Source organism: Vanacampus margaritifer, chromosome 3 (assembly GCF_051991255.1).
Source record: "Vanacampus margaritifer isolate UIUO_Vmar chromosome 3, RoL_Vmar_1.0, whole genome shotgun sequence".
Taxonomy (NCBI): domain Eukaryota; kingdom Metazoa; phylum Chordata; class Actinopteri; order Syngnathiformes; family Syngnathidae; genus Vanacampus; species Vanacampus margaritifer.
In genome coordinates, this window is record NC_135434.1 from 29,241,750 (window position 1) to 29,267,464 (window position 25,715).

The 25,715-nt window shown below is 41.5% G+C and overlaps 1 protein-coding gene across 1 annotated transcript in view; it reads left to right on the top strand.

The window, feature by feature from the left end:
• LOC144048775 (amyloid-beta A4 precursor protein-binding family A member 1-like) overlaps positions 1 to 3,983 on the top strand; it is a 79,345-nt gene extending 75,362 nt beyond the window's left edge. The window contains exons 12-13 of the mRNA XM_077561101.1: positions 1,676 to 1,816; positions 2,949 to 3,983. Coding sequence (XP_077417227.1) covers positions 1,676 to 1,816; positions 2,949 to 3,020 — 213 coding nt within the window. The 3' untranslated portion in view covers positions 3,021 to 3,983. The remainder of the gene's footprint in view (positions 1 to 1,675; positions 1,817 to 2,948) is intronic.
• Positions 3,984 to 25,715: the final 21,732 nt, after the last annotated feature.

Here is a 25,715-nt window from a genome sequence, read left to right on the forward strand (position 1 = left end):
GAATTGTAGTTCATCTTGGGTTAGTCATTGTCAATATTGTTTATTGTATTGTATATGTTGTATGCTTATGATGCACTTTCACATGTTTGAAACCAATACAAGTTGACCTTGGTTTGAGAATCAAATGAAACTGTCTTTGTTTTGTTTTGTTTTGTTTTTGCATGGAGGAGGGGTGGGGGTGCTTTGGTCGGTCGTTAAATTGGTCTAAAAAAATTTCTCATAATGGTCTAAATAGGTCTAAAACTTCACTGAGTGATTTCTGCAAGAACCCTGCAACTAGTCAAATGGGCAATCAAATACTACAAACTGGGAACAAAAGAATTCACATTCGACTCATTTTTTAAGGGAAGTGTCTCAACCTGTTGCTTTGTCAGTCGTCTGAGCTTGTTCTATGCAGAACTGAGATTTCCTACTGTGTGCCTGTTTATTGAACACACCTTGAGTCCACTTTTCCATGTTGCTTTTTCTTCTGCTTCTCCGCAAAAAACATTTGCTCTTGTTACAAAACGGTTCTAAACCTGAAAATTTAAAACCACTAGTGTGTTCTTCATGTATTCATTGAAAACATGCGTAGGCAGGGCTGTCACGTGGCTTCCACTCAATATGCGTGCGCTTTAAAAACATTTAAGTACTTTGGCACAACACCTTGTAAGCGAGGTGCTTGGCCATTTATTGGACGTGTTCCTGCCTCGAACCACAGTAACTTTCAGAAAAGCCTTGAAGACAGGCTTTGTCATGCCGGTTAGCTTGTCGTGCCTGTCAGCCATGTAATAAAAAAAAAATTTGCGTGTCATGCTTCTCAATGAGAAGTGCACGGCTAGCAAGCGCTTCCATGTTCAGTGCGTGAAGCTATCTTCCTGCGCCCTCTCGCACACACACCGAAAGAGGCGTTTTCCACATATTGGTAGACAGGCGGCCATGTGTGTATGTGTACCTGACTTTAAAAGAGTCGGTGGGCCGTCTCGTATTTATTTTTTTAAGTACCAGTGCTAGAGTTTTAATTGGTCCTTTAGGAACGCTATGGAGGTTTACCTTGCTTTCTTTATAGGTGTTTCACATTGCTCGGCAGAGAGCCTGCCGCCATTCTACGTCGCTACGCACTGAATGTGTTGCGACGTAAATAACAATGGAGGCGTACGTCTTAATAAAGTTTCTACAAAATGTATTAAACTGGAAATGATTTTTGAAAAATTTATCTCATAGTTATTTTAGTAAAAAAACGAATAAATAATATAGAGCTAATGTGTCATTACAGTCGGGGTTCCTTTTAACGCACTGTTTAAACACCAGCGTACATGGACAAGGAGAGATTTATAATGAAGGTGGAAAGCCACAAAATTATATATGACATGGCACATCCTTTTTATAAGGACAACCTAAAAAAAGATGATGCATGGAACATCATAGCAGAAGCTATGTTAGTAGACGGTGAGTTCAATCAAAGGAAGTCCACCTCTCTTTCTGATTCTCTGTTGAGCACAGACTTTCTGTGTGTTTGTCGTTTTTAATGCCACATTATTATTATTATACATTATATATATATATATATATATATATATTAGGGCTGGGGGAAAACGTCGACCAAGTGCATGCGTCTAAGCTATTTTAATATATTTGCGGCACTTGTAAGTTGCCGGGAAGGAGGGAATTCTAATTATGTTTCACCCCTCAACAGATCTGTAGTCTCATGCGTGGTGGTATTGCTGAAAGGGGTGGAGTGAGAGTAGGTCACTGCATCATTGAGATCAACAGCCAAAGTGTGGTTGCCACACCCCATGAAAAAATTGTCCATCTCCTGACCACTGCTGTGGGAAAGGTGAGCTGCAAGTTCTATCAATGTTGTAAATTTTGGCAGTAATACTGTAAGCATACATTGTAAAGGCAGTCAAACAAATGTGCCATACTGTTGAACCTCTATGGTCACACAGGATCCATTCCAGAATGCCTATTGTTCAGGTTTTTAAATTCATTTTTGCAGTGTTTCACAGTTCAAACTGTTGTCGTCAAAAATCTTTCATTTAAAAAGGAACTAACCCCAAGACTTTTAAACAGTTATATTTTAGATTTGTGCGCATATCACTTATGCATATCTTCTTTATCGGTTGTGTTTATTTAAATCTAATAAGTATTCAGTTAAAAAAAAGTGCTTAAAACGTTTTAAAACATCACAACTACTTAAATGTAGGTCATTACACTCGCACAGCAGGATTGTATTTGATTTAATCACATGTACAGTACAAAAGCTACATAATAGGGATTTATCGATGCATCGGAAATTTATTTAATATTGATGTAAATTATTTAAAATATGCATTGATGTAAAAAATAAAAGCATTGATTCATAACACCATGTTAACTGTTAGTCCTTGTGCCGTTTTTCATCGTTTCTAGCCGGACCCTTTTTGGGGATGGGCAAAATTTGAATGGAACTCTCAACAAGTGGTGAGTTCGCTCCGGTATTGTTTGGTGGGTCTTTGTAGATGCCAATAAAAACTTGGTTAGAGATTTCTAAGTAATCAATTTAATGTTTTAAGTTTTGTAAGAGGCTACGTGTTTACTTAACCCATTAAAACCTAAAGCACCTGCCAAAACATGCCTCTAAAACTTATGGGTGACTTTAAAATCACCCCCGAAAACCTGGTTTCCCTGGAAATGTAACAATATTGGCAATGCCTACTAAATAATTGATATCTCAGCTCCTGAAGCAGATAGAAACATGTTAACAAAATAAAATTATCTTTTGGTTATCAAATGAGTCAATTTGTATCAAATAAAAAATTGGGTGAGTGGTGCGGGTGTGTGTAGTTTTCGTTTTGTTTTGTTTTACCACAAACCAATCCGCGGATCGGGCGTGACCCGAACCGTGGGGCCTGATCCGAATCGACCACGGATCAATGATGATCCATTGCACCACTACTATTAACCATTGTCATATATGTGTTTCTCAGATCCACATGAAGACGATGCCTGCAGCCATGTACCGTCTGCTGACGGCCCAGGAGCAGCCAATTTACATTTAAATAAATTGCCCATTTCTAACCTAACTTCTACTATCATTACTACTCTTCCCAGCATACATCCTATAGTGCAGTGACTTACAAACTGTGTGCCGTGGAAAGTAATCTAAGGTTAATTATTTGGATGAAAAATTATTGGTATTATTTATGTATTCAAGCAAATTTTCTGCTCAGTTTGATTGCTGGAGGTTGTGTGGAAGTTCTGTGGCAAATCTCTTTCATGTTTTTTGGTATTGTCCCTATCTGATCCATTTTGGCGTGACATTCCTGATTTATTGGCAAAGGTATTTAAGTGCAAAATTCAATTTGACTTTAAAACTATATCTTAATGATTTAGGACAACTCAAGTGGAGGGTAGGATAAATTTTTTTTATTGAGAATTCTGTTGTTAGCGTGTAAGAAGGCTTTGACTAAGAAATGGTTGAAGAGATATACCAACAATAAATGAATGAATTGATATAGTATATTGTATACAGTATATGTTATGGAGAGAGTTTCAGCTAGAAAAAGATGTAAAATTGATATTTTCAATGAAATTTGGATGAAATTGACTATTTTCATTTTAGTTTCTGAAGAAAGACCTGACTTTGTTTGATTCCGGTGATTTCAAAGATTTCTTTTTTTGTTTTGTTCATTTTTGTTTGTTTTCAGTATGTGGTTTTGTTTTTGTTGGTGCTCCTCTTCTTTTTGCTTGATTGTTTTGGGGTTGTTGTTTGTGTAAAAAAAAAAATATATATATATATATATATATATATATATTTTATTTTATTTTTTTCATTGCAATGTGTTAATTTATCAATACTAATATCAAATGTGTCAGTCAGGACAACCAATTGCTGTTCCACTAGATGAAAGAAGTTACAACCTGTGTATCCACTTTTTGTGAATTGTTTTGCTTTGTGGTGTGCCGTGAGATTTTTTTCAGACGTGAAATAGGTGCATTGGCTCAATAAAGGTTGGGACTCACTGCTATAGTGTTTTGTTGGGACAACCATTTCCTGTCATCTTTCATCACTAAAAGATATTCGCAGAGAAGGAATTCATACAAATTGTGCACTTTGTGACAAGTTTTTGCAATTCCGTATGATGTCACGATGAGCACAAGCTTTCCCAGTAACACTGAATACGAGTTGGCCGATATACATGAATTAAAAAATGGCCACCAATGAAGATTAGAATGCAATATCTCAGTACAAGTTGGCACTAGATCCTTGTGCAACACCATTTTTCCTCTGGTCTTTAGTGTGAGAAATCCATTTCTGAACTCATTTATCTATTAGAAGGTCATAGTCAAGGACAAAGGCTATTTCTGGTTTAGGTAGTCTAATTATTGCTTTTAAAACATCTAGAACATTTAAAATTGTTTTCTTATCACATTAGGTCTAACCCTTTAGGCCCTATTTTCATGCCCAGTGAAACTCTAGCGCAGTCTAACTGGATGGAGTCTTCTTTCTTTTGGTGTTTTCCTATATTTTGCACAGGTAGTATTGGGCCTATTTGTACTCAAATTTGTTGCTGTATTTATCTTAATTTTGCATCATGAAGAAGATTCTACCATGAATTTTCTTGTGCATGTTCTTTTATGAAGACTCACCCCAAATGTACGTACATTAGATGCTGAAATGCTTTAAAAGCCATAAAAAGTTAGTATTGCCTCTCAAACTTAAACCAAACGCTTAGGACTCAAATTTCCTGCTGTATTTAGCTTAATTTTGCATCTTGAAGAAAATTAATCCATCCATACATTTACTACCGCTTATCCGGGGTCGGGTCGTGGAGGCAACAGCTTTTGGAGGGAAACTTCCCTCTCCCCAACCACTTCAACCAGCTTCTCCGGTGGGATGCCAAGGTGCTCCAAGGCCATTTGAAAGACATAAGGTGTATCCAAATTCACAGGATGGGTCCCCCAAAGGCCAATTCACAGGCCGTGTCCTCCAAAGCCCTCGAAGGCTCCTCCTCATGTAGCCTCCGTGGACCGCGTAAACCCTGGCAAATTTGAACAGCTGTGTCACGCCGCAGTAATCGGGCCTGTGTTGATCTTATTTTGGTCCATCCATTTCTGGTTTTATTTTGAGAGAACTAACCACCACTCTCACTCCAGGTCACTTGCCCTTCCTCCTGCCATGCTCAATCCCAGTTCCTGATTGCTTCCACCTGTCTCCAATTATCCACTTAATAAATAAGACTGCATCAGCCACCTCGGAGTGCTGAAGTGACACACGCCGTGTATGGAAGAAGTATCACAGCTCTTGAGCCACAGTCCCTTGTTTGCCTTGCCTTGCCTTGCCCTGACCCTCGTTGCCATGAAGACAGGCTGTGAACGAAGGTTACGACGTAGCAACTTTCGGAGCCTTCACAGCTTCGCTCTTCGTCAACGCCACCAAAGTTGTCGATGGTTTCCCTACAAGCTCTGCAGAAGCCTGTTTACAAAGATTGATGAATGCGATCAGGTGAGTTGGAGAGTACAAAACACAACACGAAAAGAGCTCGACATAACTACAGCATTTCTGCAAGTACGCCTCATGCAGGCACTTTGAAAGAGACTCAACCTACATATGTAAGTAAAAGTTATTGTTTCTGATCTTGAAACGTAATAATTACTCATAAGAAACATCAATTTAGTTTATTTGATCAGGGGTATGTTATTTAAATTGAGACATCGGCCAAAACAACTTCAACTTATGTTTTTGTGTATTTTTAATTAATTTAATGTAACCAGCAAGCAACGAGATGACTGCACGCTTCATAAAGCTGCGGGTGGACCATGACAACCATTTTACAGAGGCCAAGTTCTCCGCATCCACGGCGTGGAGGTAGAAACCAATTAACCATGTTAGGGACTCAAACATTTGAGCAGGGTAGGCTGTGGAGGATGTTCCATTCGCTCAAGATTATCTAAAACAGTGGTTTTCAACCGCTTTGTGTTGTCCCGTACCCTGACTTGTGTGATTCTTCAAAAATACTAAGTAACAACTGCTACAACAATTATGTAATGGTAATTCATTACCCATTATGAAAAATTACGTTCTCAAAAACTTACACAAGTGGGTTTGGTGGGAAATGGCCTTATGTGTAAAAACATTAAATATACCACATAAAGCTGGAACTCCTTTTGAGTAATTCCGTTCTAGAAAGGCATTTACACTTTTAAATATCAGTAACAAAACACTTAATCCACAGATCCACCATAGCAATTGCGATCCTATTCACAAGCCATCCGAGTATTAATAAGACTTGAGCTGTCACACGATTATGATATTGGTGGCTGTGCCACAGGTTATTGGACTTATGAATACATGAAGTGTTCTGATGGACCCCTGTTTGGGAAATGCTGTATTATAATATAATGTATATATTATAACAATAGGGCTGGGCAATATATCGAATAAATATCTATATTGGACCATGCAAAAAGTTTCATATGGAATTGTATGCTTTTATCTGAACTTAAATGTGCCTCACTATCCAACAGTTGAACATTATCTAGGGTAATTACAATTAGGAATATACTTAGCTTGCTTATTCTGCCACATGAAATTAATGCCATTCTTTCATTAGATAATACATGTTATTTCTAAGGTAGATGTTAAATATCACAATATTCAAAAACTATATCCCATAATTAAAGCACTATACAAAAAGCAGTTCATCCATGTCTTTCCTATATTGTGCAGCCCTAATATGTATAATATAATATAACATAACTTATATTATTACAGGAGTATTATATCTTATGAGGACCCAATATGAAATACTTTGTGTGTAAGTGTCAAATGCCACAATCAGGTCACTGGAGGTCTAACTCAATCAATTACTATTAACAATTCAGTTGCGAGTCACTCCTCTGTCCATATGAAATGGCAAAGCTAATGATTTAAACTATCATGAACGAATGGATTGAAGTGTGTAATATGCATGTTGCCAATAATAACAGGTTTCCTAACCATTTTCCCAATGCATTATTTGACACAGGACGATCTTGGATAAATTGGGCCTTCAGGGCAAGGTTAGTATTTGAAAAATAAATATAAAGTCCACATTTTTTTATTAATATTTTTTGTGAGCATGAAGCTACGAAAAACCTTCAAAGAAGAGATATTATGACTCAGACACGGATGATCTAGCTACTACGGATGTTTCGGTCAATATGCTGGACTCCATAAACAAAAAAACTAGATGTCCTCTGCCTCATCCGCGAGGACGTGAAGGAATTAAAGGTGAGTTTGGAATTCGTCGGCCAACAGTTAAGTGACCTCCAACGAGATAAGGCCGAGTTACGCTCTTCACTCGCGGCTGTTTCAGCCGATTTGGAAACGATTAAAAAGGAGAATAGAATGCTAAAAGAAACGGTTTTGAATGTCCAATCCCGTAGCATACGGGAGAATTTAATATTGTCAGACATATCCGAGAATACTTCTGACAATCCAGAGGCCGAGATAAAAAAAGATTATGACGACATCGTTAAAAATTCAGACAGTAAATAATATCTCTTTTCACAGTGTACATCGGCTTGGAGCCCGTAGGGGCAACAAACCCCCTCCTATTATCACTAAATTTGAGCATTTTAAACAGAAAGTATTTGTTAAAAGTAATGGACGGGAGCTTAAAGGGACCTCTTTCGGAATGAATGAACAATTCCCAAGAGAGATTAATGAGCGGCGAAAGGTACTGTTTCCTTTAATGAGACAAAATAGGCAGGAGAGTAAACGGACTACGATAGTCGTTGATAAGCTATACATCGATGACCAACTATTCCGGAACCCCAACTCCACTCCCTAGCTGTTCTAATTAGCATTGGTGGAACTAAAAATCTCGCTTAGGTTACCAGTTACTGGTGTATTGTTACATGCTTAATCCCCCACTAATTTCCTTCACTTCCACCTCCCTCCCCGTTTTTTCACTGTTATATTTACTTACACGTTACCTCATATTTTACACAAATTACATAAACCACCTAACCACTTTGATTCTATCCTATAACATGCCAATATTAACAAGTAGCCTATACAGATATATACACAGGACTGAGTTTATATTGTTTATATGCATAAATTAGTTCAGGTTTCCTGGAATGTTTGTGGGGCTCGTTCACAGGCAAAAAGAATAAAACATTTTAGACCATCTCTTAAAATTAAAAGCAGATATTTGTCTCCTACAAAAATCTGAAGAATTTTAGTCAAGAGTACTTATAACAGTAGACAAAGAGGAGTCTGTAAACTCATACATAAGAATTGATTCTTTAGTGTTTAAAATGACAAAACACACAAATTTACAACTTATCCAATATGAAATTATTCATAGAACATACATTACTCAATATATGATGAAGAAAATGGGACTCTCAGACTCCGACATTTGTCTCCAGTGTTTGCAAAACACTAACAGACACTTATTTTCATGCTTTATGATTATGCACTCCGGTTATGTATTTCTGGACTAAAGTCTTGGAAAAAAATTCCGCTATCTTGGACTTTAGGATACCTTTATCTCCAAACTTGTTTGCTAGGTGACCTAACAACAACTGACTTACCACGTAAACAATTTCAATCTACTTGTAGCTCTTACTATCGCAAAAAATACAATTCTTGTTAACTGGAAAAATAAACAAACTACGAATATCGACCAATGGTCTAACCTCCTCATAAATCAAATTTTAATGGAAAAAATATCTGCCTCAAATAAAAACCAAATATCAAAATTTATAGAAACATGGTCTACGTATATAGAATATTTTATTTAATATATTTAATATTTTTTGGCGTGGTGTGGGGGGGGGGCTTACTGGTGGCTGGGTGTGGGGTGTCTGGGGGGTTTGGGGGCCTGGGGGCGGCTGTGGCTGGGTTGTGGTGGATGACTGGGGGGGTGCCTGGCGGGCCTGCCGTGCCCCCTCCTGCTGCGTTGGGTTGGGGGTGCGGGCCGTGTTGGGGTGGGGGGTGCTCCTGGTCCTGGGTTTGTTCTCTGGCCGGTGGCCCCTGCGGGGCCCGGGGGTTGTCCCTTGGTGCTGTCGTGGCCTGGGGGATCCTGAGGTGTTGTGCTTGCTCTGTCCTTGCCGGGGTCGACGGCTCCCCTCTTTGGTGGAGGTTTTCATGCATGCCAGTTCCACCACACCAACATCTATCGAAATTCAAACACAATGTGCTTCCTCCCCTGGTCATTGAATCGGTGGAGGCTGATGTCTGTGGATCTTATTCTGCTTCATCTATCCTTCCTTCCTTTCCTCAGTCTCTCCTTTGGTCTCTTGAGGCCTCCCTAATTTGTTGGAATTTAGATGTTTCTGGGGTTGGTGAAAGACTCTAGTTGGTCGGTGCTGGATTTCACTTCACTTTCCTTTATTTTCTTTGATCCTTCCTCGGGTCTCTTGACAACCTCACAACTAGCTGGATTCTGAAGTATTCGGTTTAGGGGAATGGTATGGGATTTTTAATAGGTTTTAGATGAACTAATGAGTACACACTCACACGCATGCACGCAAACGCACATACTCACCCACATACAAAATAAAATAAAAAACATATTAAAAAAGAGCAGTGATGATCACGTCAAATCGGTAAAATTACCGAATGAAGAATACTGAGCCCTTAAGAAAAGAAAAAAGAATTGATTCTTCACTCTAAATAATACAGTAACAGACTCAGAGGGCAGATACATTATTATTCAGGTGACTATTTTTAATAAAATATATACATTTGGTAATTTATATGTCCCTAATAATGATGATCCGGCCTTTTTCCATGAATTTTTCTCTCAGCTGTTTGATTTAGCAGCGAACTCTACTATTATTATTGGAGGAGACTTTAACACAGTCTTAAATCCATTAATAGATCATTCTAATAATACAAGATGTATAAGGCGATTACAATCTACTAAAGTAATAGGGGAATATATGGATGATTGTGGCCTCGTCGACAGCTGGAGATTTAAAAACCCAAATAAGGAATTTACCTTCTTTTCCGCTGTGCACCGGTCTTTTTCAAGAATATTTTTTTCTCACAAATAATTCTATTGCTGATAAAATTGGTACAAAAATACATTCTATTATTATTAGCGACCATGCACCAGTCTCCCTTACCGTACAAGTTGATTATACCTTTAAACATCTCACTGCTAAACGACGCAGAGTTTGACAAAATTATAAGAAAAGAGTGGGCAGACTTTTTGGAAATAAATTACTCTCCAGACTTATCTCCATCTCTTCTCTGGGAAGCTGGGAAAACAGTAATTAGAAGTAAAATTATATCATATTCATCTTATAAAAAGAAACAGGATCAAAAATTTGAAAAAGACTTGGAAGATAAAATTAAACAACTGACGGATGAGTACGCAATAAACCCAAATAACCAAATATGGACTGACTTACAAAATATAAAAATACAGTTAGATGATATGCTAACTAAAAAGACAGAGTTTATAATACAACAATTGAGATACAACAACTTTGAATATAATAACAAATCAGGTAAATTTCTTGCAAACCAACTTCAACGCAATCGGGAAAAATCTCTTGTAACGGCTATTAAAGGGACAACTGGTGAATGCACACAATCACCAGAAGAAATTAATCAAATTTGTTATAACTATTATCGCAACCTATACTCAGAAACTAACAAGCCTAACCCGGAGCATATTGAGGCATTCCTCAGTAGCTTAAATATACCTCAGTTAACTACTGAATATAAAGATATGTTAGATGCGCCACTTACTATAAACGAGTTGTACAGTACAGTGATGGGTATCCGGCTATATTTTTTTTAAGCACTTCTGGTTAATGCTTGCTCCACTATTCTTAAGAGTAGTAATATAAATCAAAACTAATAGTTACATACGCCCACACATGAATACAGCAGCAATTAAACTTTTATTAAAGCCAGAAGAAAACCCCACCCTTCCATCAAGTTACTGTCCGATTTCACTAATTAACACTGATATTAAAATTATCACTAAGGCTTTCACATCTAGACTAGAAACAGTAATCTCGACAATAGTTCATAGCGACCAAACAGGCTTTATTAAAGATCGTCACTCTACTAATAATATTAGGAGGCTCTTTAACCTTATTAGCATGTCACAGTGGCATGATAAAAAGGCAATTATTATATAATTGGATGCAGAAAAAGCTTTCGACAAAGTTAACTGGTACTTCCTCTTTGCTGTTTTAAATAAATTTGGCTTTGGGAAATCATTTATTCACTGGGTGTCAGTATTATATGATTCTCCTAAAGCTACAGTTACTACTAATGGGATTGTATCTCAGAGTTTTACTCTACAGCAGTGGTGTCCAAACTCGGTCCTCGGGGGCCGGTAGTCCCGCAGGTTTTGGAGGTTTCCCTGCTCCAACGCACCTGTTTCAATCAACAGGATTGTTATCAGGCTTAGTAGAGCTTGCTGATGAGCTTCAGCTGTGTTGGAGGAGAGAAATATCCAAAACCTGCGGGACTACCGGCCCCCGAGGACCGAGTTTGGACACCACTGCTCTACAGAGAGGCACAAGACAGGGATGCCCACTGTCCCCTTTATTATTTGCAATATTTATTGAGCCACTTGCATTAGCCATACGCCAGGAAAGAAGGATTCAAGGAATTCATTCTGGGGTAACAGAACATAAAATTAATCTATATGCCGATGATGTTTTACTTTATTTAGAAAAGCCTGCTATTTCGTTAGGGGAAGTATTTAACTTAATAACTAAATTCTCACAGTTATCAGATTATTCTATTAACTGGACAAAATCAACACTTCTACCTATTACAGAAAATTCATGGAACCCTGCAAGCCAGGACCCACACTACTCATTTCCTATAGGTAATTGAAAAGATACTTGGGCAAAAAAAATCTCACCTAAATTAACTGATTTAATTCATTTAAACTTTACTCCACTTCTGGATAGCATTTATAGTGACGAGGTGAAAGGTTTTGTTTGGTAACCCGGTAGGTAGTAGGTGATGTCTGGTCGGTGCTAGATTTCACTTTCTTTTCTTTTCTTTGATCCTACCTCGGGTCTTCTGACAACCTCACGACTCTAGCTGGATTCTAAAGTATTCGGTTTAGGTGAACGGTATGGGATTTGTAATATAGGTTTTAGGTGAATTAATGTGTACACACTCACACATGCACACACACACATGCACATACTCACGCACATACTTAACGCACAAACAAAAAAAAGAAAAAGAGAAAAAAAAGAGAGCAATGATGATGACATGTCGAATCGGTAAGATTACCGAATGAACAATACTGAGCTTTCTCTAAAGGAAAAAATAAATAAAAGGAAAAAATAAATAAAAGGAAAAAATAAATGTAATAGTAGTTTAGCTTTTTTTTTCCAGACAGAAAAGAGGACTACCCAAGCCATTCATCTCTCAACCCCAAGTTTTAATTTTTCCTTCAAGTTTGTAAAGGACCGACTTTTTCAGATGAAGACAGCACCATGTGTTTGATTGGGCAGAAAGATTTTACTATTACATAAATATAATTTAACAAAAAGCAAACTTAATCTATGCGTAGCAAAAAAAAGTACATTCCATAACTTTTTGCAGGACAAATCAGAGTGTGCTAGTGCCGTTCAAACAACAAATAGTAAATCAAATAATGTCCGCCTGAGCAGGGACTTATTTGAAGTGTGCATGAACCACTTGTTTCAGGACTGGTGGCATAGATTTCAATGGAATTCCTGATCTTGCTTTCCTGGTTGGAGGTGGGCCATCATACTGGTTCCAGGGTCCACTACATTATCCACAAGGGGATTTGCAGAGCTGCCATGTCACTGTGAAAGATGGGATTCATTTTTGTTAAACAATTCATTACATTGACTTTAACTCATGTACAATTTTTTTAGAATTTTGGCATTTTGTGTATGTGTGGATGCCATGTCTGAACAGTTCAAGATATTACAAATTTGGCATATTTGATAAGAGGAATAGCTCAAATACCATCATAGTTTTGTGGGTGTTGAACTACCTAGAGATAATCGTGGTCCGCCGGCACCGCCTTCAGGGCAGACACTTCAGCAGACAGCTGGTCCCTCCACTGCAATTCAGCGACGGAGTCAGTCCCCTCATCCTCCTCCAACACGTCCTCTACGGCAATGAGGTCTCCCACCCCAAGGCATATGTTGTGCAGGACGGCACAGGCGGCGATGACCTGATAAAAAGTATACGTTTGTATATTCATTGGACATTGTACTGACAAGGACAAGATTGTATCCTGAGGGAAATGTTAAATTTTATACTACAGTAGAAGTTTATCACTGTCATTCACATGTCTTTAACTTACCTGTAGTGCACCTCGAGGGCATGCAAGAAGATGGCCCGGAACCTCGTCTTCATAATTCCAATGAACGCCACCACATCCTGCACTGGCTGATTGTAATGGGTAATGAGGGGGAGTGGTTGCTGAAGGCAGGGGTACCAAGATGAAGTGCCCTGGATGAGGATACAGCTCTCTCTGGTAGAGGGGGCAGTGCCGGAGGACCCTGGAGTCCAGTAGATGTCCAGAAAGCGGCCCTGATGGTCACACATGGCCTGCAGAATGATGCTGGGAAACAGCTTTCTGTTTTTATAGTCCTGACCATCAAGGCCGCTCGGAGTCTTGATCCGGACATGGCAGCCATTGATTGCCCCAGCAGCTTTTGTGAAGACGGTGCCTTGCCAGCCTTGCAAAACCCCGGGTCACTGCCTGAAGTTCCTCTGCAGTGCTGGGGAAGTGGATGACTTGGTGGCGTAGAGCCACCACTTCCCCAGTGACCCGGTGGATGATGTAGTGGACCTTTTAGTAGTGTAGTGGACCATTAACCCTGTAGTAGTATGATTAAGTGCTTTTGCTATTATGAGAACTTCAGTGTTTGGTCACAAACCTGGTAACTTTTATTTTTAAATGTATACAATTATTTCTGTAGGCTATTATTACATATTGGTTACTTGTTATAATGAAGAACTAACAATTACTTCTGAAGTTATAATTCACATTATTGGCTATATTATTAGCAGATCAGTAACATAAAAATTATATCCCTATGAAACCTGTCAATATTGATAATAAAATAAAGAAGCTGATAGACCTTATATAGGTAGAACTTACTTCATTTGTTCTCAAAAAGACAACACGCCGATGAGGGAGTTTGGCTCTCCTCTCTTCCTCAAAAAGTATATATACAATAAAGAAATATAAAAGGAAAATAATTTCGGGGTCCATAATTTTAACTCAAAGCAGGCGAATTTAGGCCGATGAAATTATGTGAAATATTCAACGTCAACACGTCGCTTCTGTCAGGACTCAGGAGTTTGCTTCGTAGCACAATTGTAAACACGTAACACCTGCGTAGAAGAGCGCTGGATTGTGGGCGTTGCAAAGGTTGCTTTTGTGCAGCCTTCACTTGGGCCCCATCTCCATAGATACTAAGGCCAAACGTGAAGGCTGGATTTGAGGGCCACGTGACGTTGGACACAGCAAGCGGTCGAGTCGCGCCGGAAGTGATGTCATGCGACCAATGAATTGGCCTTTGGAGGACCCAACCTTGTGAATTAGGACACACCTATAGTCTCTCCACCGTGTCCTGGGTCGTCCCCGGCCTCCTGCCGGTGGGATATGCCCGTAACACCTCTCCAGGGAGGCGTCCAGGAGGCATTCGAACCAGATGCCCGAGCCACCTCAATTGGCTCCTCTCAATGTGGAGAAGAAGCGGCTCGACCCTGAGTTTCTCCCGGATGACCGAGCTCCTTATCCTATCTCTAAGAGAGAGCCCGGACACCCTGCGGAAGAAACTCATTTTGGCCGCTTGTATCCGGGATCTTGTTCTTTCTGTCATGACCCACAGCTCGTGACCATAAGTGAGGGTAGGAACATAGATTCACCGGTAAATCGAGTCCTTCTCCTGAAGAAAATTCTACCATGTATTTTATTTCTATTTCTATTTATTTATGTTCTTTATGAAAATTTTCAAATAATCATCCCAAGTGTACATTAGATGCTGATAAAGCATTTAAAGCCATAAAAAGTTAGTTTTGGCTCTCAAATGTAAGTCAATTGCTAGGGACTCAAATTTCTTGCTGTATTTAGCTTCATTTTGATTTATTTTGATGCCTCTAGACCTTTTGATTTGCTTTTCTGAATTAGTCTATTACTAATTTTTGCTTCTTTTTTTTTATTCCAGTAGAATTTCCAGCAACTGGAACCAGTTAGACGTACGTTTGAATGGAATAAATGAAAATAAATAATTAATTTGGGGTTAAAAAAAATAATTTTAATGGTGGCTATTCGTCCTATTAAAGAAATAGGGAGATTATTCCAGTGCTGCAAAGCGTAACTGCAGCATCCCAACTGTGGAAAGTTAGCAGCTCATGTGTGCAGTGTTGTGCGCTAGCTAACATCACAGGCTAATGCTAGCACAATGCCACATGTATGCTACTCCGCGGGGACGCACATGACGTCACCCTACACCACTCCACCCCTCCCCAAAGAAGCTGTGGAGTGTGCAGGGTCCACACACTCTACTACAAAGGGAAGATACAAGGTGATAAGTGCAGTCAGAGCAAAACAGTCAGGGCTCTTCGTACTCATCTGGGCATTGGTGGAGCATGCATGATGTAGAAAAAGATTTAAAATTACCTTTTTTAAATTGCACAATGCACCTTTAAGTTAAATACTTCCCCTCACGAGATAGCAGGTTCTTCTAAAGTAATATATCATTGGCATATAGATTGATTTTGTGTTCTGTTACCCCGGAGTGAATTCCTTGGATCCTAATATCCTGGCGTTTAGCTAATGCAAGCGGTTCAATTATATCGCAAATAATAAAGGAGAAGAGTGGTCAGCCCTGTCTGGTGCATCTCTCTAAGGTAAAACTGAGATGTAATCCACTCCAGCACTAGGCCTAAACCAGATTACTAAAACTAGGTCATTTAAGTGACTTGCATCAGCGTGGCGTAAATTTGTCTAGGTCTACCCGTATACACACACAAAAATAAATGAATAAATACAAATGTCAGTGCATTTAGACCAGCATCATAATACAATAACATAGTGGAGCCGAGTTGTCTTAAAAATGAGGTAGAGGATTTATTCCTAAAATAAACTAGAATTTATTATTGTAGGCAACAAACATTAATACTGTGCTTTAATGTAGGAAAATAAAAGTGTTATGTGTTGATTACATTAGAATGTATTGAAAAATATTGAATAAAAATCATACTCAAATAAATGTTCCAAAAACATCAGTGCCTAAACATTAAAGAACCCTAAAATAAGGCTGGTATTGGCACAGATACCTGGTACTCGCCTATCATTAGTTACAAGTGTTGCATTTTATTAGGCAGATGCATGTTAAAATAGCATTTTAAAAGACTGATGCTTACTAATTTGGTCTGTAACATGTCGGAGTATTACATATGCAAAACTGTTCGCTGTTTTCCAAAATAAAAGCAGATGTTTGCAAATAATGAATTTTAAATTAAACAAGATATTCAAATGATTGACGTATGAAAAAATATATAAATTAATGTGGCAGTTGAATAGTTGTCAAGTAATCAAATAATCGTTGCACCAAATCGAACCGAATCGAATCGTAATCCTATTGTATTTAACCGAACCGAATCATTCCATCTTAAAATCGAACCGTCCTTGTATCAGATCAGTGCACCCCATGTATCGATATACGTATAGAATCGTCTTGATTGGAATGATTTACACCCCTAATACAATGTATTACAAGTAATAGAGAATGAGTTTAAGAATATTATGAAGTGGAAAAGAAATAGCCCCGCACAGCACAGAAAAAGGTTCACTGGTGCTTGTGGTGTCAGGAAAAAAGAGGTCCACCACACAGTTGAAAATTGAGCCACAATTTATTGGCTTCATCAGGCTATATACTGTAGCTATATAGCGAAATGCGTTGTGCAAGTCAATAAATTGGTGCTCAATTTTCAACTGTGTGTGGTGCACCTTTCGCTTTTTTTCAATATTATGAAGTGGTTCATTGCTAACAGACTGTCTATAAATATTAGTAAAAACAGATTTATGATTTTCAGTGGTAGAAATATGAATGTTGATGCAACACATAGAAGGCATAGAAATGGAAATGGACTAATGAAATAAAATTTCTAGATATCTTTATTGATGAACATTTAACATGGACAGCGCATATAGAATATGTCAAATCTAAGGTGTCACAAACCATAGCTGTTACAGAATCATTGAACAAGGATGCTTAGTTATTGTTGTATAATTCATTGATTGTTCCATAACTGACCTATTGCATTGAAGTGTGGGGGTGTGTAGCCAAAACCTACATTGAATCCATATTTCTTTTACAGAGACGTGCTATTCGTGTTGTTTGCGATTGTGGATACAAAGACCAAACTAAGCCATTATTTATGCAACTAAAAACTTTAAAATGTAATGAATTGATGGAGTTTAACAGCGTTAAAATATTGTATAAAGCCCATTGTGAAATTTTACCAGTTAATATATGTTGGAGAGGCTAGGTTTGGACTGTATAGCTTTGATTCAAATGGAGTATTTCTCTTTTCGCCCTCGGGGTGTAGGTCAGAACACAAAGGAACAGTGGAGAGAAGATATGGATTGGCAGCTTTAATCCAGGAACATCAGCAAGAGTACAGTAGGGGCACCTCGGGCAGTTCCCTTTCTTGGTTCCCTGGTCCAAATACAGCTCGGCTGGTGTCCCTCGGCGAGCAATGAACCGTCTGAGGGCCATGAGGAACGAGTCGGCGTGGATCGTGTTCAGGAGATCAAGATATATATATATATATATATATCATTGGTGGAGATTTTCATGCATGCCAGATCCACCACACCAGCATCTATCGTAACTCAGACACAATCTGCTTCTCCCTCAGGTCATTGAATCGGTGGATGCTGGTGTCTGGGATCTCACTCTGTTTCGTCTGTCCTTCCTACCTTTCTTCAGTCTTTCCTTTGGGCCCTTGAGGTTTCCCTGATCTGTTGGAGTTTGGATGTCTCTGGGGTTGGTGAAGGACTCTGGTTGGTGGCCCGGTGGGTGATGTCTGGTCGGTGCTGGACTTCACTTTCCTTTCTTTTCTTTGGTCCTTCTTCGGGTCTCCTGACGGCCCCACAACTCTGACTGGATTCTGAAGTGTTTGGTTTAGGTGAGCGGTATGGGATTTCTTTTTTTTTACACGCACGCACGCACGCACAAACACACACACACATACCAAAAAAAAAAAAAGAGAACAATGATGATGACATGTCAAATGATCAATACTGAGCTCTCCAAGAAAAAAAAACAAAACAAAAAAAACTAAAGGAGATCAAGATATACGCCGCTGATGGTGAGAAACTTGAATATGATACCCCACTTCTTCTCCGTACGCCTTCCCACCTTGACTTGGAAAGGCCCAAAGCAGTCAATTCCGGTCGAGAAGAATGCTGGCTTAAAGAGGCGCAGTCGAGCGGGTGGAAGGTCCGCCATCTTGGGGACATCTGGTTTTGCCTTCCAGCATCGACAGTCTGTGCAGGTGTGCTGGTAACGGCGTACTGCTTCACGGCCATGCAGTATCCAGTATGAACGCCGTATCTCCGCGAACACTCTCTCTGGCCCTGGATGATGCAGACGACTGTTGAAGTCTTGAATGAGGAGTCTGGTGGAAGGATGGCCAGGATCCAACACGATAGGGTTCACTGCTGTCGGCTCGAAATCTTCAGCATGACGGAATCTGCCTGCAACACGAAAGAGCTCCTCTTTGTCCAATTCAGGAGCCAAGGCAAGAATTGTCAGCTGCTGGATGGGACCAGCCTTCAAAAGCCTCAGCTCATCTGGGAAGCTCTCATGCTGGGATCGCTTAAAGATGAGGATCTTTGCCTCGCGGTAATGGCTGCTGCTCTGATCTGCCGCCCTGTGCAGCTCCTGCACTGTAGCATGTAGCAAGTCCTTCCAGGTGTCATAAAGCTTCGCATCTGCCTATCTGCCACTGACTGCGACTGTCGTGACACCTCAGAAAGCAGACTTCCTCAGCTCGGAAGTATCGTCGTCCTGACTGACACTGGGCCTGGCTGGCCATTCTTCCGGGGGTTGGAGGAGGAACAGAGGGCCTTGGCTCCACCTGTTAGGCTTTACAAGGTCCTGCAATCTCTTGCCTCTTCTTATATCGTCGGCAGGATTCCTTGCTGAGTCTATGTAGCGCCAGGACTCAGGGCTGGTGAGTTCCTGTATCTCCGCCACTCTGGTGCCAACAAAGATATTGAAGCGGCAGGACTCTGACTGCAGACACGTCAGAACCGTGGTGGAATCTGTCCACAGGACGGTCTGGGATTCAATCTTCAGCATAAGCTCCTTCTCTATGAGCTTAGCCAACTGGGCTCCAGTGATGGCTCCGTACAGCTCCAATCTGGCCGTGGAGAGGAGACGCTTGGGTGCAACTCTTGAGCGGGCAAGAAGGAAGGACAGGTAGACTTGACCTTGCTTGTCGCTTGTTCTCAGGTATGCCACTAAGCCATATGCTTGCTCAGAAGCGTCCGAGAATACGTAAACTTTGTGGGTGACGCTTGACTCGTCTACTTCGGCAAGTAGATATGCTCTTGGTAAGGTTACTTGTGACAGGAACTGTAGCTCGTCATCCCAGTTGTTCCACGCTTGCAGGAGGTCCTGGGGCAGGAGAGGATCGTTCCAGTGTCTGTGTTTCTCCCAAAGGAGTCGGACAAACATCTTGGCCCGAGTCGTGTATGGGATGAGGAATCCTAAAGGGGTCGTACTGACTGGCTAGGACCCGATAGATGTTCCGCATCGTTTGGGTGCCATACTCGATGGGTTGGTGCTTGTAGCCTATGGTGTCAGTTTGACAGTGCCAGCTGAGTCCGAGCGTGGATTCAGAGGCAACTCTGTCTTGGGTGAGCCAGAGCTCGAAGCTGTCGGATCTGGCCTCTTTGGGTAGGTGTTCGACAACACTTGGCCCATTACTTGCCCACTGGCGTAGGTCGAATCCGCTTGTCGACCAGACGTCTGGCTTCCTCAGGCGTAGGGAGGGTCTGCAGTAGGTTGTCCATGTAAAAACATCTCTTGATAGAGAACCTCATGTCATCTCCTGGCTGGCTATGTTCGGCTCCATGACGTTGCAGAGCGACCATGGTGCAGCACGGGCTACAAGTGGTGCCAAATGGTAGGACCTCTGTCACTCGTACACTTCTGGAGGGTCATCTTTGGTCAAGTCATGCCAGATGAATCAAAGGAGGGGACGGTCTGCAGGTAGGAGGCGGACTTGGTGGAACATTCCCTTAATATCTGCGTTAAGTTGTCCTGGCGGGGGTCGACGGCTCCCCTCTTTGGTGGAGATTTTCGTGCATGCCAGATCCACCACACCAGCATCTATTGAAACTCAGACACAATCTGTTTCTCTCTCAGGTCATTGAATCGGTGGAGGCTGGTGTCTGTGGACCTCACTCTGCTTCGTCTGTCCTTTCTACCTTTCCTCAGTTTCTCCTTTGGGCCCTTGAGGTCTCCCTGATTTGTTGGAATTTAGATGTCTCTGGGGTTGGTGAAGGACTCTGGTTAGTGGCCCGGTGGGTGGTGTCTGGTCGGTGCTGGGCTTCGCTTTTCTTTCTTTTCTTTGGTCCCTCTTTGGGTCTCCTGGTGGCCCCACGACTCTGGCTGGATTTTGAAGTGTTCGGTTCAGGTGAACGGTATGGGATTTTTTTTTCTTTACACGCACACACGCACACACACACACACGCACAAACACACACAAACATACCAAAAAAAAAAAGAGAACAATGATGATGACATGTCAAATGATCAATACTGAGCTCTCCAAGAAAAAAAAACAAAAAACAAAAGGAGATCAAGATATACGCCGCTGATGGTGAGAAACTTGAATATGATACCCCACCTCTTTTCCGTCTTCAGCAGGAGAGATATGGAAGGACACCGTAGAGCCACAGAGAGTCTGAACGTCTTGGCGGATTGTCCGAAGGGGGAGGTCCTCTCCATCTACCCCGTAGACCGAGCTCTCGGACAACTGCTGAGAGGAGCATCGTCCTTTCAGACCCGTCGTCAAGGATGGCATAGGTGGTTACTGAACATTTGCCATGACAAAGAAGAAGTTGGATTACCTTCAATAAGATCCTGTTGCCCTCTGGTGGGTGGTCGATGTACAGGACCTCAGTAGTGGGGCTCACTTGGCGACTGTCCTCACTAGTAGAAGATCTCTGTTGTCTATCGTTAACTTCATGAAGGACCTGTAGATGTTTACCTTGACTCAGGCTGCAGGGTTTCTTCAGGTCACACTGAGCTGCTAGGTGGGCCTTGCACAGCGCCAACACCTCTTGTGGGTCTTAATCCAGTCTGTGAGCTCGTCTTTGCTCAGCTTTGTGACTTTGGCGCATTGTCTGACAAAGTGCTCCTCGTTCTCGCAGAAAGGGCAGTAGGGCTTGGCTCTCCCCTTTCTCCTCTTCAAGTCCCTCGCAGGTGGACTGGGGTTCTCAGGTCTCTCTGCGGCATGGAGAACAGTAACAGTTCAAGATCCCTGGTGACTTGCTTCTTTTTCACCGCTTTAGGTGGTGTTGGCCCATCGAACTCTCGACACCATGATTCATATTTGAGCCGCTGGGCCAGATCGAGCAGAGTGGGAATGGTGCCTGCCTGCTGGAAGGTGCATCGACGGAAGTCTGCTCGTTGCTCTGGAGGGAGTTTACTTAGAAGTCTCGCCAAACGAGACCCACAGCGAATTTTGGCGTCACCATCAGTGCCCAATGTCCTGAGAAGACCAACTGACCCACATGGACGGTGAACCGCTCGAAGGCTGAGGTGTCATCACGACGACGGACACTGGCTATTTTCTTGAGGGCTATTTTCTTGGGGCTGACCAAATTTCTCTTTGAGAGCATACATGATGTCTCTTTGCCTCTTCGAACTTCAAATGGTCCACCAGGATCTGGTATTTGAAGAGTTTTGTCCCTTCCACTGGCAGAAGGTTCTCCAGCGCGAACTCACAGGGATCACGGCTGCTGAAGTCTGGTATTGTTGGGCATGGCCCCCTGTAGGTCTGTTCAGTCGTGACTGTTGAATCATGGTGCTGTGAAGCTGGAGTCTGCCAGCTTTGTCTCGGCATCCGAGGTGCTTACTGCGCGGAGACTGGTAGGCGCCCTGACTGTTGAGGAGGACTGGTTGCTGCATAGGTAGGGAATCTAGCAGGTAGATGCTAGGCATATGCAGGCTGGTGGTAGTTTGGAAGCTGCTGAGGTACACAAGCAGCAGGATAAGGTGTAGCTCCAGTGGGTGGAGACTGGTACTGGAACTGAGGTGGCGTCGACGTAGCAGCTGGATACTTTGGCCTCAGAGATGGTTTTTGTCTGGCGCGGTAGAGGAAGAAGACACAAAAGGAGTGTAAGACTCTCTGCTTCACTGCCGGGATTGGAGGTGCGAAGGTTGACTGCTGGCCTTTGCTGGCGAAACTTCATGGCGGCTAGATGCCTGGCTCTTCATCTGCTGTAACTGTTAAATCAGCTCTTCTAATCGGTCAGTCATCGTTGAAGCTGGCTGGTCGTCAGTCTGCTGTGTCAGGCTACGGCGGGGGATCCGGACAGTCCTCTTCATCTTGACTGAGGACCAGATAGGGGTCATGACGGCTGACAAAGTGGGGCATAGCTTGCTGAAGACTGATGACTTTGCTGGTCAGCCTCCTCATTTCAGCCTGAAATTCAACAAGAGTAGCTACGTCGGCATGCATATCTCGCTGTGACTGCTGTAACACGCCCTTCTCTCTGTGTATGTCCCTTAGCTCATCTCTTAAGCGAAGTTCCGGAGACATGGGGTGAGGGTGGTTCTCGGACTTCCTCCCTGGGCTCTCTCTCCGAAAACCATCGGTGGGCTAGCTGGGGTTTCGGACTGTATCTTTGCCGCTCTGGGTAGTACAGGTCCGCCTCCTGGAGGTCAGCATTCCACCGGTGGTGACTGGTGTAGGGAGAGGGTTTGAAGTAAGGGGGGTTCATCTTAGCCGCTCCCTGTTTGTGAGATGGCCACTCCTCTTTGTACCCATGCCTGTCTCATTGCCTGTGCCCAATGTAGTTGACATGGCAGTCATCTAGATGGGCTAGGGGGCGTTTGACGCTTCGGTCATGTTCCAGAGGCTTCGGGCTCCATGCTATCCAAAGGTAAAGAGAGAAATCCGGCTCGAAGGACCACAATGTTGGAGTGGCTAGGTTTGGACTGTATAGGTTTGATTCAATTGGAGTATTTCTCTTTTTGCCCTCAGGGTGTCGGTCAGAACACAAAGAAACAGTGGAGCAAAGATGTGGATTGGCAGCTTTAATCCAGGAACATCAGCGAGAAGCGGTTACAGTAGGGGCACTTAAGTGTACAGGCATGGGCTGCTATGATGCAGGCACTATGGCTATCTATGGATGCTTGTAATCCTGTGTATGCATGGTCTGATCATCTATGTGTGTGTGAAAGCATGTGGAAGCGTGAATGTGTGTGTGTGTGTGTGGTTGAATGTATGTGTGGTTCAATATGTGGTTCTGCAATAAACAGAAAAACAATCCAGCGTATGAGTGTGAATACCCTGACTCTTTTTTTTCTATTTTTTTTTTCGTGAGAGCTCAGTATTGTTCATTCGGTAATTTTAGCAATTTGACATGTCATCATCATTGCTCTCTTTATTTATTTTATTTTTATGCTTTATTTTTTTATTTTGTATGTGCGTGAGTGTGTGCGTGTGAGTGCGTACTCATTAGTTCACCTAAAACCTGTTAAAAAATCACATACCGTTCACCTAAACCGAATACTTCAGAATCCAGCTAGAGTCGTGAGGTTGTCAGGAGACCCGAGGAGTCTTTTTTTTTCTTTTTTTCTGGAGCGCTCAGTATTGTTCATTCGGTAATTTTACCGATTTAACATGTCATCATCATTGCTCTATTTTTATTAAATTTTTTATTAATTTTTATTTTCTATGTGGGTGAGGAGGTGTATGTGCGTGTGTGTGTGTGCGTGCGTGCGTGTGAGTGTGTATTCTTTAGTTCACCTAAAACCTATTAAAAATCACATACCGTTCACCTAAACCGAATACTTCAGAGTCCAGCTAGAGTCGTGAGGTTGTCAGGAGACCCGAGGAAGGGTCAAAGAAAATAAAGGAAAGTGAAATCCAGCACCGACCAGACATTACCTACTACCCACCGGGTTAAGAGTCTTTCACCAACCCCAGAAACATCTAAATTCCAACAAATTAGGGAGACCTCAAGAGACCAAAGGAGAGACTGAGGAAAGGAAGAAAGGATAGATGAAGCAGAGTGAGATCCACAGACATCAGCCTCCACCGATTCAACGACCAGAGGAAGAAGCAGATTGTGTTTGAATTTCGATAAATGCTGGTGTGGTGGATCTGGCATGAAGTCAGGCTAAGGTTCCAACTCACGACCTTCAGCTTGGGAGACTGCCACACTACCACACTACCACCTGAGCTGTGCCCCTTCTACTGTTTGTTTTTCTCCAAGAGATCAAAAACGATGCCTTTGGTTGGAAAGATTCCATGCAATCATGGAAGCAGCTGCAGCTGACATTAATGATATACTAGCAGAAAGCAGGAGCTGCGTAGCTCAGGCAGTAGATCGGCTGTCTCCCAAGTTGAAGGTTATGAGTTCGTTCCTACCTTGAGTCACTTTTATTTTTTCCAATTCTTTATTTCACTCTCTTCCAAGTGTAAATATTACTCTAAAACTGAGTCTATTTGGTCCCTATCTAAATAGATACAAATTGACTGTACAGAATCTGTGTAAATAATTGAGTGAGAATTCTGAGAGATGTTTCCAAAGCAGTCACTTTGCAAACTTTATTTACAAACTTTATTAAAATTGTAACAACATCTTGGTGACTTTGTGGTGTTTGAATGTAGGAGGAATAATGGGGCATTCATTCATTCATAGTGGACTACGTGTCTCTGGGATGAGTCCTGCAAATCATCCATGTCCTTTTTGGTGGCTCATCGGAAACGACTACAATTCAGATTGAGCATTACCAGTGTATCAGTGTTGACATCCGCAGCACTATTGAGCTGGTTTGGAATTTTGTTTCTATAATTGTACGAAAGGGAAAATATTATTTAAATATAAAATTTATAATGGTTTGTTCTGTAGAATGGTATGACCCATCATTACCCCTTGTCCACCATGTATAGCTTAACAGCAGTGCTGAACTAACAGAAGAGGACACAAGAAATGTTCTTGATTTGGCACTGTCCTGGGACCTGCCAGGTGTCACAGAAACCAATCGACGGTGGCTGTATGAACGTCTTTCATTCCACGCTGTAAGACATAGGTTATTTTCTCTTATTACATTTGAAAGCAACACCAAAATTGCAAATCTAATGATCAAAATAAAAATGTATTGATAATGTGCTGTGTCATGAAGTCTATTCTAGAGAACATTGTGTGGCCTACTCTGGAAGATGATGAGGAAGAGTCCTATGTTGAGGACCAGTGCAGACTAACTGTGTACCTTGGGTGTTTTATGGAAATGGTAAGTCTTTTACAATGGATGGTTTGGTACATAATACACTAATATGGGACGTTGTCCAAAACTCCACTTGTCTTTCTGGCAGTATCCTGTGAAGAGCACAAAGCCCTTCTAAAATTCTGGACTGGATGGGAAGTCTTGCCCAGACAATTGACTGTACAAGTGGTGAATAGCCAAAGTCTTCCACCTGTTTTGAGGTCCTACGTCTTCCTGCACACTACCAGAACTAC